This window comes from Thamnophis elegans, chromosome Z (assembly GCF_009769535.1).
Source record: "Thamnophis elegans isolate rThaEle1 chromosome Z, rThaEle1.pri, whole genome shotgun sequence".
NCBI lineage: Eukaryota > Metazoa > Chordata > Lepidosauria > Squamata > Colubridae > Thamnophis > Thamnophis elegans.
Genome location: NC_045558.1, coordinates 1954266 through 1970881, shown reverse-complemented (window position 1 = coordinate 1970881; position 16616 = coordinate 1954266). Strand labels below are relative to the sequence as shown.

The 16616-nt window shown below is 52.5% G+C and overlaps 1 protein-coding gene across 1 annotated transcript in view; it reads right to left on the bottom strand.

Moving 5' to 3' along the window:
• Nucleotides 1–413: 413 nt before the first annotated feature.
• Nucleotides 414–16616, bottom strand: part of SCAP (SREBF chaperone) — a 29432-nt gene continuing 13229 nt past the window's right edge. Inside the window, 14 exon segments of the mRNA XM_032238163.1 lie at nt 414–3050; nt 3687–3893; nt 4842–4922; nt 5423–5589; nt 8372–8454; nt 9298–9383; nt 9944–10373; nt 10375–10488; nt 10742–10857; nt 12458–12659; nt 13124–13318; nt 14842–15230; nt 15232–15264; nt 15962–16180. Coding sequence (XP_032094054.1) covers nt 2805–3050; nt 3687–3893; nt 4842–4922; nt 5423–5589; nt 8372–8454; nt 9298–9383; nt 9944–10373; nt 10375–10488; nt 10742–10857; nt 12458–12659; nt 13124–13318; nt 14842–15230; nt 15232–15264; nt 15962–16180 — 2568 coding nt within the window. The 3' untranslated portion in view covers nt 414–2804.

Below are 16616 nucleotides of genomic sequence, written 5' to 3'. Positions count from 1 at the left end.
GAAACGGACAACATTCTGTTTGCAAAAGAATTTTAAATATGTAACAAAAAATAAACAACTTTGAGAGAAAAAAATAAAGGGAGGATGCTGGTAGTTTCTTCCTCCACTCTCTACTTCTCCAATCTTTCCGGCCTTGTGGATCAGCAGGGAGAGAAGAGGGGATGTTTCCACGGGGGGGGGGGGGGGGGGCAAGCCAGTGTAATCCCACGCAAGCAGTGGGCACACGCCTGCTTGTGTGAATGGAGCACGTATGTATGGAAGTGCTCGCTGCTGCTCGGACAAGCTTGTCCACTTCGGCGGCCTGATTCTGAACAGCTCAGGGCCCAGGAGTGAGCTGGGGGTTGCGGGGCCCCTGCTCTAGGGCAGAAAAACGAGTTTCCAGTCTCCCCCCCCAAAAAAAACCACAGGAGGCATGAAGTTAGTTCTCTTTAATGTGCCTTTACACATTACAAAACACAATCGCGTATAAAAGCATCCACCGTACAGTCGAAAGGGTACAGCAGAGCTAAGGCCACTGGAGGCATCGTATGGGCACTGGACCCCAATCCAGGAGGGGGGGGATGTGGGAGGGCAGGGAAGAGGGGCTCGGTCTGTCTTGCTTTGCACTGCCTTCCTTGGCCTTCCCTACTTTGAGATGCACGGCCTTCATTCAGAATAAAATTTACTTAGCAACCATAAAAAATTACGACTTTAAAAAATTAAAAACAAAACAGGGACTTGCAAGCTGGATTTGAATTTCTGATGGTCAGCAAACCCACTGTGGTCACGTGACCACACTTGGACCCACGGCCATCTTTGCAGCCTCCTAGGAACCCATCCCCCGTGGTTCACCTGACCACAATTTATGACCCTCTTGTCCATAGGAACCACTTCCATCTTTCGGCATAATTGTGCTGTGAACAATGGGTTCACATGAATTTTGCGGTGTTTCAACAACCGCTGACAAAAATGTCGCAAATCGGTCATACGATTGTGGGATGCTGCGAGCAGACTGGCCCGTTTTACAGCTATCGTAGGCAGGCTGTTGTGGCCATAACTCGAGGACCGCCTGTACCCTGAGTAGCTGTGAGAAGTCCACATGTCAAGAAATGGCTATGGTTAAAAACACCGGGGAACGGTCCAGCCCTACCCCTGTGATAGCGAATCTATGGCACGCGTGCCACAGGTGGCACACGGAGCCATATCTGCCAGCACACGAGCCATCGGCTCCAGCACACGTGTGCGTGCTGGCCAGCTGATTTTCGGCCTTCCGGAAAGCCTCCGGAGCCTGGGAAGGGCGAAAATGGGGCCTAACAGAAGTTCGTAAATGATCTGTTTCCTGCTCCTGGAGGGCCTCCGGGGGGACCAAGGGAGGCTTTGCATTATAGGTTCCGGCATGCGTGCGTGCTATCGCACGCTCGCGTTTTTGGCACCCAACAACAAAAAGATCAGCCATCACTGCCCTACCTCATTCGGCCTTGGATGCAAGGCAGCCAGCCTCACCAGGCGAGCCCCCAAGTTTCCTGCTGCCCATGAGCGGGCACACCCCCTCCCTACAAGCAGCGGCCCTAAACTATAAATAAGCTAATTCCTACGTCAATGGCTTGAAATTAAGAAATGAACCATGGATTCCAACTGTTCTTCCCCAACACTCGTCTCTCTTCGCCAACTCAAATTCCCATTCCGGTTGGTTCTCCCAGCGTGGCACCCACTTAGGTTTACAGTACTACCACTGGGTGTTTAGGACACAAAACTCTACATCAGTGTTCCTCAACCTTGGCCACTTGAAGATGTCTCGACTTCAACTCCCAGAATTCCCCAGCCAGCGAATGCTGGGAGTTGAAGTCCAGACATCTTCAAGTGGCCAAGGTTGAGAAACACTGCTCTACGTACATGATGCTAAACTGCCTCGGCTCGCTGCGGGAACACTGTCTGTCCAAGGCAGACATTGGATCCCTGAAAACCGTTGTGACTCGATTGAATCGTGGTCTGGGAAGGCAAGGTTGGGACTCTCTCCATCTTTACTGGGGTGGGATGCGGGGCACAGCAATGCTCACAGCCTGTGAAGCCGCCCTGAAGTCCACGCTGGGCAGGTTCAATGCCAAAGCAAGGGGGTAGTTGGAGGCATCCCGTCCCTAGTCCTTAACCTCGGTTTGCAGCACCCAGTGAGCCAGTTTTCATATCTCGGCTTACGGTGGGCAGCATCTCTTCCCCTTCTCTTCCCCCTCACGTGCTGGAATAAATAACTATGTACAGCAGAAATAAATACGAGAAGGAGTAACGGCACCCACTTTTTCACGCCTGCTGCAGCTCACTTGCCGAGGCCTTTGAGGGGGTTGAATTGATCCAGCTCGTTTCGTAACCTCTTTCTGAAGACTTCCAAGCACTCCCAATGAAGTGGCTCGGGAGACAAAGGGCGGGGGTGCGGGCGCTAAGAGGGCACTGGGGAAGTCCTCCCGTTCCTTGCTCCCAGCTGATTCGTTTGAGGACTCCTGCGTGGCCAGATTCAGCACCCGCCCCAAATTGACCACGAAGGAAACACCGCTGCCGCAGGATTGTGGAAAACTACCCTGTCTGGCTTTCCAATTGTTCCCCGGTGGTCCACCCGCCGCAGCCCTTCCAGAATGGCGGCCCCGGCCTCTTGCCGCACCTTGCCCACAAACCCAGACAACTGGAAGATTCAACACTGGCCTCCTTCCCATTCTTCTACTGGACAGGAAAGCCTGCCAATCATCCTCCCTCCGCCACCGGGCTTCCCGAAGCGGTTGAAAGGGATGGGACAGGTAGGGGTTTCTGGGTTCTCCTCATCTGCTCTCCCTCCCCTTTCAGTCTCGCTTCTCAATCACCGACGGTACATAAACCAGGTTGAGTTCGCTGCCGAAGTTGCAGACGATGGCCGCGTTCTCCAGCACCAGGATCTGCCGGGCCGGCTGCGATTCGTTGCTCTTGCCCAGGTATACAGTCTGCAGCAGGTCTCCGTAGCCAATGTCCCAGAAAGAGACGCAGCCCTGACCGCCAGTGACCAACAGATTATCTGAGATCACGCCCAGGCTGGCCCCACAGCCCATGTCCTGTGTAGAGGGCAAAGGGGGGGGAGGAGATCAGAGGTGGGACTCGGCAGACTTGAAAGGCCTTTGATAGCAGCAGGCAATGCCAAACCTGCAAGGTTCGCACTTCCCACGTTCAAAGGGTCTACCCCAAAGGTGTCAACCTCAAGGCCTGTGGGATGCTTAGGCCTGGCTCACGGGGCTGCTCGGGAAACAGTGAACAACTTGGCTACGGTGCCTCTGCCAGCAAAAGCGGACCTCGGGAGGGCTGCTTGTGACCCTCCCTAGCTCCGTTTCTGCGGGAAGAGGCACTGTGAGCTGGTCCGTCGCTGGTGGTTGGGCGGCCCCATGGGTGAAATCTAAGCACCCCGTGGCAGGATCTTGCCTGCGGGCCTTGAATTTGATACCCCTCATCTAAACCGCTGGGCCGTGGCATGGCCAGGTCAATGTCACTCATGTCGGGGGCACCGGTGGTGTCGTGGGTGAGGCTGGAGGGATGAGTGATGTTGAGCTGGCCACACCCAGCTTCATCACGCCCTCCCCTCCCCCCACCAAAGGTCAAACACAACCCCTGATGCGGCCCTCAATGAAGTTGAGTTTGATACCCCTGATCTACACAACTCGGTAGGGAAGCAGCACAGGGGATCCGCAGAAACCCACCTGCTGAATGGAATAATGCTTGATCCCCGATGCCCGGTCCCAGATGCTGATGACGTCATCCAGGCCGCTGCTGATGACACACGAGGTGGTGCAGGTCAGGGACGTGACATCACCCCGGTGCGCGCAGATGTGGCTCACTCGGCTGCCCGTCAGCACGTCCCAGAGACAGATGGCGCCGTCCTGGCCCCCACTCGCCAGCACCATGGTCTGGAGGGGGAACAAAGAGGATCAGCCCTCTTTGCAGCCTCAGCCCAGGGAGGGTGAGGATACATGGATGGATTGGATGGATGGATGGATGGATGGATGGATGGATAGAAGGAAGGAAGGAAGGAAGGAAGGGAGGGAGGGAGGGAGGGAGGGAGGGAGGGTGGTGTCAGGTCTGCAGTCATGTTCCTTTTGGATCTTTGGCCTGCCACACTTCTATTCTACTATGCTGTTTCCATAGTGGGGAATTGGGAGGGGGAATGTAGCTATAACAACATTCTTTCTAGAAAGCCAAGGTCATCCTTTGTCTCTGCACCTCTGCACCTGACCAGAACTGGATGGGTGGAAGCTGCCAGTGTGGCAGTGGGAGATTGGACCATGGGATGGACTTGTGGGTGTGGGGGAAAGATCTTGAACTTTAACTTGGGTGGGGAAAACTAAGAAGCTTTCAGATTCGGGTTTTCCCAGATGTGCCAACGTGGCTCTCTTCATAAATTGGAACTTTTGAGGAATCCTTTGCCTTGGACTCTGGTTTAATTTTGGAAGCTGTCTGGAACGCTGACAGGTGGTAGACGGAGGGAGGGAGGAGGAAAAATGGAAGTAATGAGGGGAGAGGGAGGAAGATGAGAGGAACGGAGGGACCATTACAGAGTCATGATAGAAGCGGCCTCGGAGGTCATCTAGTCCAACCTCCTTTCACAGAAATGGCTGTCCAGTCTCTTCTTGAAAACCTCCAATGTTGGGACATGAAGGTGTCGAGAGCCTAGATGAACCGGCCTCTCTGATGATGCCCCCTGATTTAATCGGTGTAGAACTGGAAGGGACCTCAGATGTCATCTAGTCCCACCCCCTCGTGCAGTGCCCCTCAATGCCCTTAGACCAATCCTTCTTCTACTGGTGGGGCTGGCAGCCGTCCCTCCACACACCCCTCCATTTTTCCATCATCCCTACCTGGTCTATGTAGACGGCGGTGATGGCGCCTGAGTGACCTTGTAGGGTGAAGAGACAACAGGAGTCTTCTAAGCGATATACCTGTGTGGAAAAGAATGGCGTTGAGCAAAGGACCCATCGCTCCCTCCCTGCTTCAAGAAGGGCTGATAGTGCAAGACTAGAAGATGCCTCCAAGAGCTAATAGTTGTTGTTTTCCATTGTTAAATAACCCCGTAATCCCTTGGGTTGAGTTGGGACAAGGGAAAGCAGCTGAGTGTTTATTGCCCTTCCTGTCACCGATGAGAAGTTTTTGCTGCAGATAAATTCTCGTGCCCAGAGAGAAAAATATCTGCACCTACCGAGGATTGAACTCACGGCTTCCTGATTGTCCACCATTAGGCCACCGCACCACTCCTCCAAGAACTATGAGTGCCACCCAAATATGGTGTCCACCAACCCACAAAGTTTCTCGGGTTCTTGAGAAGGTCTGGTGAAGCTACTACCTCTGCTGCTTCTACCAGGCCTGGGTTGACAGCCCAAGACCCCCAGGAGGACCTGGCCGTATGGCTCCTGTCTCAATCTCTGCCCCAAACCTTCCTTACTCGGAGCGTGTGATCCTGGCTGCCGGTCACCAACCGGCCAGCCGCAGCCTTCAGGGCAGTAATGGGTTTTTGGTGAGCGCAGGTTACGGTGTGGGTCAGCTGGCAAGTGAGGAGGTCGCTGGAGCTGTATACCGGCGGGGACGAGAGGCTGTTGCGGCCTGGGATGGCTTGAAAGAGAGAAAGAAAGAGAGGGAAGGAAGGAAGGAGGCAGAGAGAGAAAGAGAGAAAAGTAGGAAAAAAATGTGAAGGAAAGGATTTTAAAAAAAGGATAGAAACAGAAAACGAGAGAGAGAGAGAGAGAAAGAGAAAAAAGATAAGGCAGAGGGGGGAAGGGTGAGAGAAAAGGAAGGAAGAAAAAAGAAAGAGTGAACAGATTCTCTTTCAGTGTGCAAGGTCACCTGGGAATGCACTAATTTTGCTCAGCTCTGGGATGTTAAGACACATCTGTAATACATTTTGCAAAGGTTTCAGGTTTAGTTTATTTGTATGCCGCCCTTCTCCGGGAGGGACTCAGGGCGGCGAACAACTCCGAAGGGGAAAAGGGGACACAGACACAATACACATAATTAAAATACACAAAAGTCATACAGCCATACAAGTCGAGAGGGGAGGGGAACTCATCAACCCCAGGCCTGCCGGCACAGCCAGGTTTTGACGGCTTTCCGGAAGGCCTGGAGAGAGGTGAGGGTCCGGATCTCCGCAGGGAGTTCATTCCAAAGGGCCGGAGCTGCTACAGAGAAGGCCCTCCCCCGGGTGGTAGCCAGATGGCATTGGCTGGTAGACGGAACCCGGAGGAGGCCAACCCTGTGCGATCTAACGGGTCTATGGGAGGTAATTGGCAGCAGGCGGTCTCTCAAGTACCCAGGTCCAATACCATGAAGGGCTTTATAAGTTACGACTAGCACTTTGAAGCGTATCCGGAGACCGATCGGTAGCCAGTGCAGCTCGCGGAGGACAGGTGTAACGTAGGTGTACCAAGGTACACCCACAATCGCTCGCGCGGCTGCATTCTGGACGAGTTGAATACTCTTCAAAGGCTGCCCCATGTAGAGCGCATTGCAGTAGTCCAGTCTTGAGGTCACGAGGGTGTGAGTGACTGTTGCGAGTGCCTCCCGGTTCAGGTAGGGGCGCAACTGGTGCACCAGGCGAACCTGGGCAAATGCCCCCCTGGTCACAGCCGACAGGTGATGTTCTAAGGTCAGGTGTGGGTCCAGAAGGAATCCCAAGTTGCGCACCCTGTCTGAGGGGCGTAAATTTTCACTCCCAGCCTGAGTGATGGCATACTGGCCAAATTCTTGGGAGGGAAACACAACAGCCACTCGGTCTTGTCTGGATTGAGTACAAGCTTGTTAACTCCCATCCACACCCTGACAGCCTCCAGGCACTGGCACATCGTGTCAACTGCTTCACTGAGTTGGCATGGGGCGGACAGATACAACTGAGTGTTGTCCGCATACTGATGGTATTTTATCCTGTGCCGTCGAATGATCTCACCCAGTGGCTTCATGTAGATATTGAACAGAAGGGGGGACAGGACCGAACCCTGATGAAGCCCATATTTCAGGGGCCTAGGGGTCGACCTCTCTCCCCCAACTAACACCGACTGCGACCTGTCCGAGAGGTAGGAGGAGAACCACCGAAGGACGGTGCCGCCCACTCCCACCTCTCGTAACCGTCGCAGAAGGATACCATGGTCAATGGTATCGAAGGCTGCTGAGAGGTCAAGGAGCACTAGGATGGAGGAATGACCTCCATCCCTGGCTCTCCAGAGATCATCGGTCAGTGCGACCAAAGCGGTTTCCGTGCTGTAGCCAGGCCTGAATCCCGATTGAAAGGCGTCCAGATAATCGGCTTCCTCCAAGGACCGTCGGAGTTGAGAGGCTACCACTTTCTCAACAACCTTCCCAATGAAAGGGAGGTTGGAGACTGGCCGGTAGTTGTTCAAACTAGCTGGGTCCAACGATGGCTTCTTCAGGAGGGGTCTCACCACCGCTATCTTCAGTGCCGGTGGGAAGAAGCCCTCCCAAAGAGAGGCATTCACCATCGCCTGGATCCAGCTCCGCGTCACCTCCTTGCTGTTCGCGACCAGCCAGGAGGGACACAGGTCCAGTACACAAGTGGCAGCACTCACCGCTCCGATGGCCTTGTCCACTTCATCAGGAGCAACAGGTTGAAAGTCAGTCCAGAGATGGCGTTCAAGACCTTTCCCCGGTACCCCGGCTGCCTCTGCGCAATTGGAGTCCAGGTCCATCCGAAGCCGAGCAACTTTGTCCGCGAGGAACTGGACATATTCCTCTGCTCTACCTTGTAAGGGGTTCTCCGCAACCCTCGTATTTAGGAGGGAGCGGGTCACCCTAAACAAGGCGACAGGGCGTGACTCAGCGGACGCTATCGGAGCGGCAATGTGATTGTTCTTAGCTGTCCGTATTGCCGATAGATATGCTCCGATGCAGGTTTTCAAAAGTGCTCGGTCTGACTCGGATTTACTGGCCCTCCAGCGGCGCTCTAGGCATCTCTTTTGACGCTTCATCTCCCGGAGGTCCTCGGTGAACCAAGGGGCCCTCCTGGATCCACTGCTGTGGATCGGCCGTAAAGGCGCAATCTGGTGGAGAGCCTCAGACGCTATCGATTTCCAAGTAGCAACTAAGGTCTCCACCGGACTGCGGGCGAGAGTATCAGGCATAACGCCAAGCGCCGTCTGGAAACCCTGAGGATCCATAAGACGCCTGGGGTGGAACCACCTAATCGGTTCCTCCTCCCTACAGCGGGGGATTGGTCTCCGAAAGTCAAGCCTCAGTAGGAAGTGGTCTGACCATGACAAGGGCAAGAGCACTCCGATGAATGTAACACAACAAATCTCGATTTAAGACTGACGAGCATTTAGGACCAGAGGAGAGTCGAGGGATAAACGGCTCCCCAGCCGGCCTGCTTTAAGAGGAGTGGGCTTACCCTGGAAGGGAGAGTGGGGCATGCACGGCGTGTTCCTCAGGGAATAAAAATCGAGGGATCCGTTCAGCCTGGCAGCTACGATCCTGCTCCAAAGGGAGACACCAAGAAACACAAAAGGCCTCGGTTGCACAGAACATTAAAATGTCATTTAAATTTACATTTTTTTAAAAAAAAATCATCGGTGGTAGGAAGGAGTGGAGTTTGGGGAGGAGGAGGAAGAAGAAGGAGAAGACAAGGGGGAGGAGGAGGAAGAGGAAGATGAGGAAGAAGAGTAGGAGGATGAGGAAGATAAAGGGAGGAGGAAGAAAAGGAACACAGAAGGATGAAGAGGAAGAAGAGAAGGAGGGGGAGTAGGAGAAGGAGGAGCAAGAGCAAGAGCAAGAGAAGGGAAGGAGTAAGAAAAGAAGAGGAAGGAAAGGAGGAAGCGAAGGAGGAAGAGGAGGAAGACAACATGATAAAGAAGAGTAGGGTGAAGAAGAGGAAAGAGGGGGAGGGGCGGGGGAAGAGGAAGAGAGGAAGAGGAAGAGAAAAGGGGAGGAAGAAGAGGAAGAAGATAAGGAAGAGAACACGAGGAAGAAGAGAAGGAGGGGCAGTTGGAGGAGAAGGAGAAGACGAAGAGGAGGAAGAGAAGAGGGGGAGGAAGGGGAGGAGGAAGGACTGAGGGCTCCCTGAGCTTGGTGGGACATTTCGTGACCCAACTAGGGAACATCATCAGTGCTAGACAGGAGGGAGGTTATATAAACAGTCAGCCAACCGCCTTCCCTCCTAGAGCCCTGGTGGTCTTGGGTCACCAAAAGTCTGCAAGGAAACCCCCTGGGACTCACACACCCCCACAGACACAACCTGTGACCCTCCCTGAGCTAACCACGTTCTCCGTATGTCTGAAACCGCTCCCCCTCCCCCTCCCGGATCCCCCAAACCCTCACCTGTCACTCAAGAAGACCAGAGAAGTGATGCCAGATGTCCCGTCTTCACTGCTGCACTGAAGGGTCCCCTCAATGGCATCCCAGACCTGTGGAAGAGACGAAGGGGAGCCACGGGGGCCACGGGGGGACTCATCACCCCCAAATATTTTTTGGGGGGAGGGGAGGAGGGGCTAGACAGTTATAATTCTTTGGGGTCGCTTTTCATCACTTCCAACCCCTCAGGCCAGACTCCCAACGGTTGTCAAGGGCATTATTGGCTCGTTTTACGGCCTTATTGGTCACTAAGCAGACTGTTGTAAGTCAAGGACCATCCTACAGCGAGTCCTTGAGTTACGACTGCATCCAAGCCCAAAATTCCTCCGTCTAAAAGCGGAAGGATTGGCTATTTTATGACTTGACTTTGCTTCTCACCGTTGTTAAGTGAATCATTGCATTTGTTAAGTTAGTAAGCTGGTTGTTAACTGAATCTGGGCTTGCAAATCGTGGGACCCAAGGACATTATGACCGTCATAAACATGAGTCGCTGGCCAATTTTGATCAGAGAGGCTAAGATGGTCATTAAAGGTGGAAAAACAGCCCTAAGTTATTCAAGGCCGTTTCATGTCAGTCACTAAATGAACCTTCGTAAAGTGAGGACTCCTCTTACCTCCAGCCTCCCATTGCTCCGGCCGGCCAGAATGAGATTCCCTTGAAGTTCCAAACTCCAGACCGAGCTGTCCAAATCTCCCTGCCAGGGAATTAGGGGGCTGGTCTTCCCTGGGACCCCGAAAGGCTCATCGCCCCCCAAGCTGCTCCGTTGCGAGATGCATTCGGGATCCTCGCCAATTTGGGGCCACGCTCCCTTGCTCTGGGAGCCGCCCTTCTTAGCGACAGTCGTACAGTTCGGGGGTCCCTCCTCGCAGACCCTCCCCACCAGGCTGCCGAAGTCATAGCCATCCGGGCGCCCGCTGAGGGTGCGCAGACGGGGCCCCGGGGTCCCACTCTTGGTGTGCTCCGAAAAATTGGTATCGATCAGAGAAGAGAGGTCGGGTTGGTTGCTGAAGAGGAGAGGCGGCTGGGGGCTTCGGGTCCGGCGGAAGGGGGGGGCTTCCATCCCAAGGGTCTTCTGGCCCACCGCTGCGGCCATCTGGGCTGTAATCCCAGCAGTCCTGGGACTCAAGGACGCTGCCGCTATTGTTGTCCCGGGGCAGGCTTAAAAGAAGCAGAATAACAGAGTGGGAAGGGGCTTCAGAGGGCATCTAGCCCAACCCCCCCTGCTCCAGCAGCAGACCCTTCCAGGATCATAGAATAACAGAGGGGACCTTGGAGGTCATCTAGCCCAGCTCGCTGTTCAAGCACGAACCCTTTACAGTATCATAGAATAACAGAGCTGGAAGGGACCTCAGAGGTCATCTAGTCCGAGTCCTGGGAACCTGAGATCAGCAGCCGCTTTAGCGGGACTCACCCTTGCTTAGGAATGACCGTAAGGCAGTCACCCGTCTGTGCATCCCACACCCGGATCTGGCCCACCAGGCAACAACTGACCAGCAGCATCCCATCGCTAGCCAAGCATTCGATGTCCTGCAAAACAGGTCAAGAAATCAGCAAGAGATGTTTGCAGGCGAGGAGCTCCTGGGTGGAAAGCCTTTTCCCGGGACATCACCGTTGCCAGCGGGACCCCAAGTACAGGGCTCCCTTCATGTCCTCAGCAGGAGCCGGAGCTGAGGACAGGAACTCAACCAGGAACTCACACATGAAAAAGAGTGGTAAGTCTCATTCTTCAGTGTTATATTTACATTCAAACAGTCGCTAAAAGAACTGTGGTAAGCTTTCCTTTTAATTTTATTCTTTTTATTTTAGTTCGTTATTTTTCTATTCATTTTACTATTTTATTTTTCTTCCGTTTTGTATTTTATATTAATGTAGTCATCTATTTAATTTTTATTTTATTATTCTATTTTATTTTATATCATTTTATTGTATTCTACTCCAATTATATTGTATTATTTTATTCTGTTTTGTATTTTATATTATTGTATTCTATTTTAGTTTTGTTTTATTATTCAGTTTATTTTATATTATTCCATTTTATTTTCATTATATTATTTTATTCTATTCTATTTATATTTTAATATTCACTTTATTATTTTAATTTATTTTCATTATATTATTCTTCTATTTTATTCAAATTTATTTGCAGTGGCGCAGTGGTTAAATGCAGCACTGCAGGCTACTGCTAGATCAGCAGGTCAGCGGTTCAAATCTCACCGGCTCAGGGTTGACTCAGCCTTCCATCCTTCCGAGGTGGGTAAAATGAGGACCCGGATTGTTGGGGGCAATATGCTGACTCTCTGTAAACCGCTTAGAGAGGGCTGAAAGCCCTATGAAGCGGTATATAAGTCTACTGCTATTCTATTTTATATTTTGTTTTTATCTTATTGTTTTATTTTTGCTTTATTCAACTTATTTTATATTATATATTATTCTATTCTATTTTAATTATATTTTATTCTTCTATTTTGTTTTAATTTTATTATTTTATTCTTTATACTTTATTCAAATTTATTCTTTTATTTTTTATTTTATTTTATTTTATTCATATTTTATGTTCTTTTATTTATTTTATGATTTAATTTATGCTTCTTATTTGTAACCTATGGTCTGTGACCGTAATAAAATAACTACTACTACTATTACTCCACCTCTGGCTGTTCACATCTGACATCTCCCGAAGTTGTTTCTCTTTTTTCCTCCTTGCCTCTTTTCACTCTCCACCCTGCCAACCCCTCTCCCCCCAGTCCTGCCCCCCAGTCTTCAAGCTTGACAGACCCACTGAAGAACCTTCAAGGCATATCCCAAGGGTGCTTTTTCAAAGGTGCTTTTCTCATCTTCAGTTCTGAGTGAAGAACTGAACTGTTAGCCAGAATGGAGGAATCTCCTCTGGATGAGAAGCAAAACCTCTTCAAGAAAAAAATCAAGAAAGTTTAAGTTGGCTCTTGAAAAAGACAACCATGGGACAACCATGATCTGGATGATTGAGAAGCTCCAAAGAAAGTTAGAAGACGCCACAATGGGACAGGGACGTCCTGGGCATGGGGGGGCCAAGACCTCAACCGTTGGGAGTCAAGACACCCCTTTGGCTTAGCGTTATTACCTCCGTATGCCCCATCCCAACTCTCACCATGAGGTGGCCTCGGAGGACCAGGGGGATGATCTCCGTCTCAGGAGGTGAGTATCCGTAGTCGTCGCAAGGGAGGTCCCCTCTTCGCCGCCGACTGTGGGAAAGCCCGTTTTGTCCGTAATTCTTGGGGCACAAGACTTTGTAGAGACAAAAGAGGAGGAGGACCAAAAGGATGCCGGACGCCAGACCAAGGGCAGCCACCCTGGAAGGAGAGGAGGAGAAGACATGGGGGACCTGAAGCCTACATCTTCTCCATATTCCAAAGATCGCAGTAGGAACCAAAAGACATTTCAGGTGAGGAGAAGGTAGCCCAGATACAGGTAGTTCATTTAGTTACAACAGCAGTGAAAAAAGCAACTTACATATGCTTTTCACACTTATACGCCTGTTCGCAACATCCCTACGGTTATACGTGATCAAAATCCGGACCCTCGCCAAACGGCTCGCAATGTCCCGGGGTGCCCCGGGGCTCCCGCGATCCCCATCTCCTATATCCAGGGGACGCCGGAAGAACAAGGGACCTGTTGTGGTGGCGGTCAGTTTCCGACCACAGGGGAGCGTTTGGGACCCCGTAGGCCGCGTTTGGTGGGAGCTGGAGACACCACAATTGGAGTCATCCTGGACTAACCGGGACACTGCCCCATCGCTGACCGTCCCAGGACTCACTTATAGAGGGTGACGTCTCGCGGGCTGTGTCCTTTGGGCTTCTCTTCTGACAGCCGGTCTGCCTGCTCTTCTTTCACGACGCCCAATGAGAAGGAGGACTGGTACCGGTTGGCTTCGTGGGGATGGCGCGCCTCCAAGGCCTCTTGGGGGTCCAGGTAGAGGGTGACAGGGATGACCGGAAGGATGCTAATGTACCTGGAGAAAGAGAAGAACAGATTGGAGAAGGAGGCATCCGAGAGGATTCCCGGAGGCAGATCGCGGGAAACTCAACGCCCCAAAGATGGCTGTCTTCAATCGCAGCTCTTCGCCCGTCCAAAAGAGCCACTAAACAGCCCCGGTCCAGGATTCAGAACGTAACACCTCCAAGACCTGGGAATTCTTGGTGAGACTGAAAAAGTGACATTAATTGCTTGAAAAGCCCTTTTGGTGGCTTGGGGCCTGCGTGGGTTGTTCCCACTTCCCGACATTTAGAGCAGGGTTGGTCCACTGTGGGGATTTTCAATTCCCACAATTCTCAGATGAGTCAGTTTGCCAGAAATTGACAACCGTAGAATAACAACTAATGAAGGGACCAATAAGAACATTTCCCACCAACAATTACTATATAAACATAGAGCAAATCACACGCCTTCTAACAATGATAACGTTCCCTGGCTGGGTAATGAAACGTCTACAAGACAAAAACTAAGCTCAGATAGCACTATGGTCCCCACAATACTTTTCTTGTCCCTCCTCCTCCTCCTCCTTGCTCCTGCACAAACCCTACTACCTTCTACGATAGATGATGTTACCTAGTTGGGTCATGAAATGTCTGCAAGAAAACAACCGAGCTCTGAGAGCAACAAGGACCCCCACAGTTCTCCTCCTCCTCTTCCTCCCTCCCTCCTTCCCCTTCTTTCTTCCTCCTCCTCCTTCCTCCTTTCCTCCCTCCCTTCTTTCCTCTTCCCTCCCTCCCATCTTTCCTTCTTTCCTCTTTCTCCTCCTCTTCCTCCTTTCCTCTTCCTCCTCCTCTTCCTCCCACCCTCTCTTCTTTCCTCTTCCTCCTCCCTCCCTTTTTTCCTTTCTCCTCCTCTTCCTCCCTCCCTTATTTCCTCTTCCCTCCCTCCCTTCTTTCCTCTTCCTCCTCCTCTTCCTCCCTCCCTCCCTCTCTTCTTTCTTCCTCCTCCTCCTTCCTCCTATCCTACCCCCTTCCTTCCTCTTCCTCTTCCTCCCTCCTCTTCCTCCTCTTCCTCTTCCTCCCTCCTCTTCCTCCCTCCCTCCTCTTTCTCTCTCCTCTTCCTCCTCCTCTTCCTCCCTCCCTTCTCTTCCTCCCTCCTCTTCCTCTTCCTCTCCTCCTTCCTTCTTCCTCTTCCTCCTCCTCCTCCTTCCTCCTAGTACTGAAGTTCCCTAGTTGAAACATCTGCAAAAAAAAGCTCAAAGAGCAACAAGTAACCGACAGTATTCCTCATTCATCATTCCTCCTCCCTCCTCCTCTTCCTCCTCCTCCTCCTCTCCACTACTACTCCCTTCTAGCAATGATGCTGCTGCTTAGTTGGGCTATGAAATGTTTGCAAGAAAAGCATCAAGCCAAGAAAACATCAAGGATCCCACAGTCCTCCTCCTCCTCCTCCTCTCCCTCCTTCCTTCCTCCTGGCACTGATGGGTTCACCGCTTTGGGTCACAAAACACACGCGGGGAAACCACCCGGCCCAGAGAGTGCCGAGGGCCCCACGACCCACCGTTTGGCCAGGGTGATGTTGTAGTAGCTGAAGAGCGAGGGCCAGTGGCGGAAGGAGAGCTTCCTCCAAAGTTCTTCATCCTCTGAGCCCCAAGTCACTTCGGCCTTGGAGCCCACCTCCGCGTGCCCCTTGCTCCTGGCGTTCAGCGGTTCCTCGGCGTGGCGCTCCGCCTCTTGGTGGCGCGAGGACTCCCCCGTCTGGTTCTCCGAGAGCTGTGGTGGCGGGGGCTGCGCGGGATCGGCCGAGAAGACCGAGAGGGACAACTGGGCGTCCCTTGTGGGAAGGACCTCCCCGGGGACGGGCAGAACCGGCAGCCCTGCTTCGCCCAGGGGACTCTGCTCCGTGACGTGGGAAGCCAGGTAGAGGCGGACACCCGCCGGATCGGTATAAAACCAAGATGCCAATCCAGACCACCGTCCCGGTCTGTAGGGAAGACAAGTTTACAGCGACCCCTTAACGTAACATTCGGCCCCCTCGCTGGCTTTAAGAGGACTTCAACTCCCAGAATTCCCCAGCAAGCACGTCTTAAAGCCTCTTTCCTCGGGGACGGGACTGCACCAGGGACCTTGGAGGTCATCTAGTCCAACCCCCTGAACGAGCAGGAGACCCTTACGGAGACATACAATGGCAGAGATGGAAAGGACACTGGAGGTCGAGTCCAACTCCCTGCTTTAAGCCAGGGACCCTTAGAGAAGAAGAGAGTTTGAAGGCACCTCAGAGGTCATCTAGTCCAACCCTCTGCCCGAGAGCAGACACTAGAGACCATTTCAGACACCAGGCACTCCAACCTCTCCTTCAAACGAACGGTCCAAAGTCCAAATCTACCTGCACCCCAGGGATATCCCTCGTTAACCTCGACCGGCGGCAAAGCGATCCATCGTTACGTCGAGGAGTATCCGTACCCCAGCCTGTCTCCCCATCTCCTTCCATTTCTGCACCGTCCGATCATGTTTTCGTGGCTTTGACACCGAAACCCAATTGCTGAACCACCAACCCCTCGTGCAGAAGTCTCTCCGGGACCTGGACACACACAGACACGTACACACAGACCCACACACACACACGCCACACGCACACACACCATCCTTGTGTGTGCACCCGCCGTAGCCCCAAGTCTTACCATGATGATCCTTTGGGCCAGTCGTGTCCGGGCGAAGAAATACACCACCCTCAGCCGCTTAGGGAGACGGAGGTTGCGGAGGGAGGAGGTCTGGAGGTTGATGGTGTGCATAGTAGCCGGGCGCATGGCTGGCTGGCGCTCGTAACGCGGGCAGCGGGAGCTGGGCTTGGGGAGCGGGAGGCAGGCTTCGGCGGGGGGACGCTTGTTGAGATCGGCCAGCTGACAAAGGGACAGAACGAAACCCACCGGCAGGTCAGAATTCGGAAGTGTCTCTCCTCAGGGGAGGAGCTACACCGGTTGGAAGGGACCCTTGGAGGTCATCCAATCCAGCCCGCAACTCAAACAGGAGGCACTTACAGAATCGTGGAATGACTAAGTTGGAAGGGGACCCTTGCAGGTCGCGTAGTCCAACCCCTTGGTCAAGAAGTGGACTTTTACAGAATTATCAAAGAACAAAGTTTGAAGGGAACTTTGAGGTCTTCTAGTCCAACCCCCTGCTCGAGCAGGAGACTCTTACAGAATTAGAGTTGGAAGGGACCTTGGAGGTCCTTCTAGTCCAGTGCTCTGCTCAAACAGGAGACTATTACAAAATCACAGAATCTAAGGATTGGGATCTTGAGGTCATCCAGTCCAACAACGCTCAATCAGGAGATGC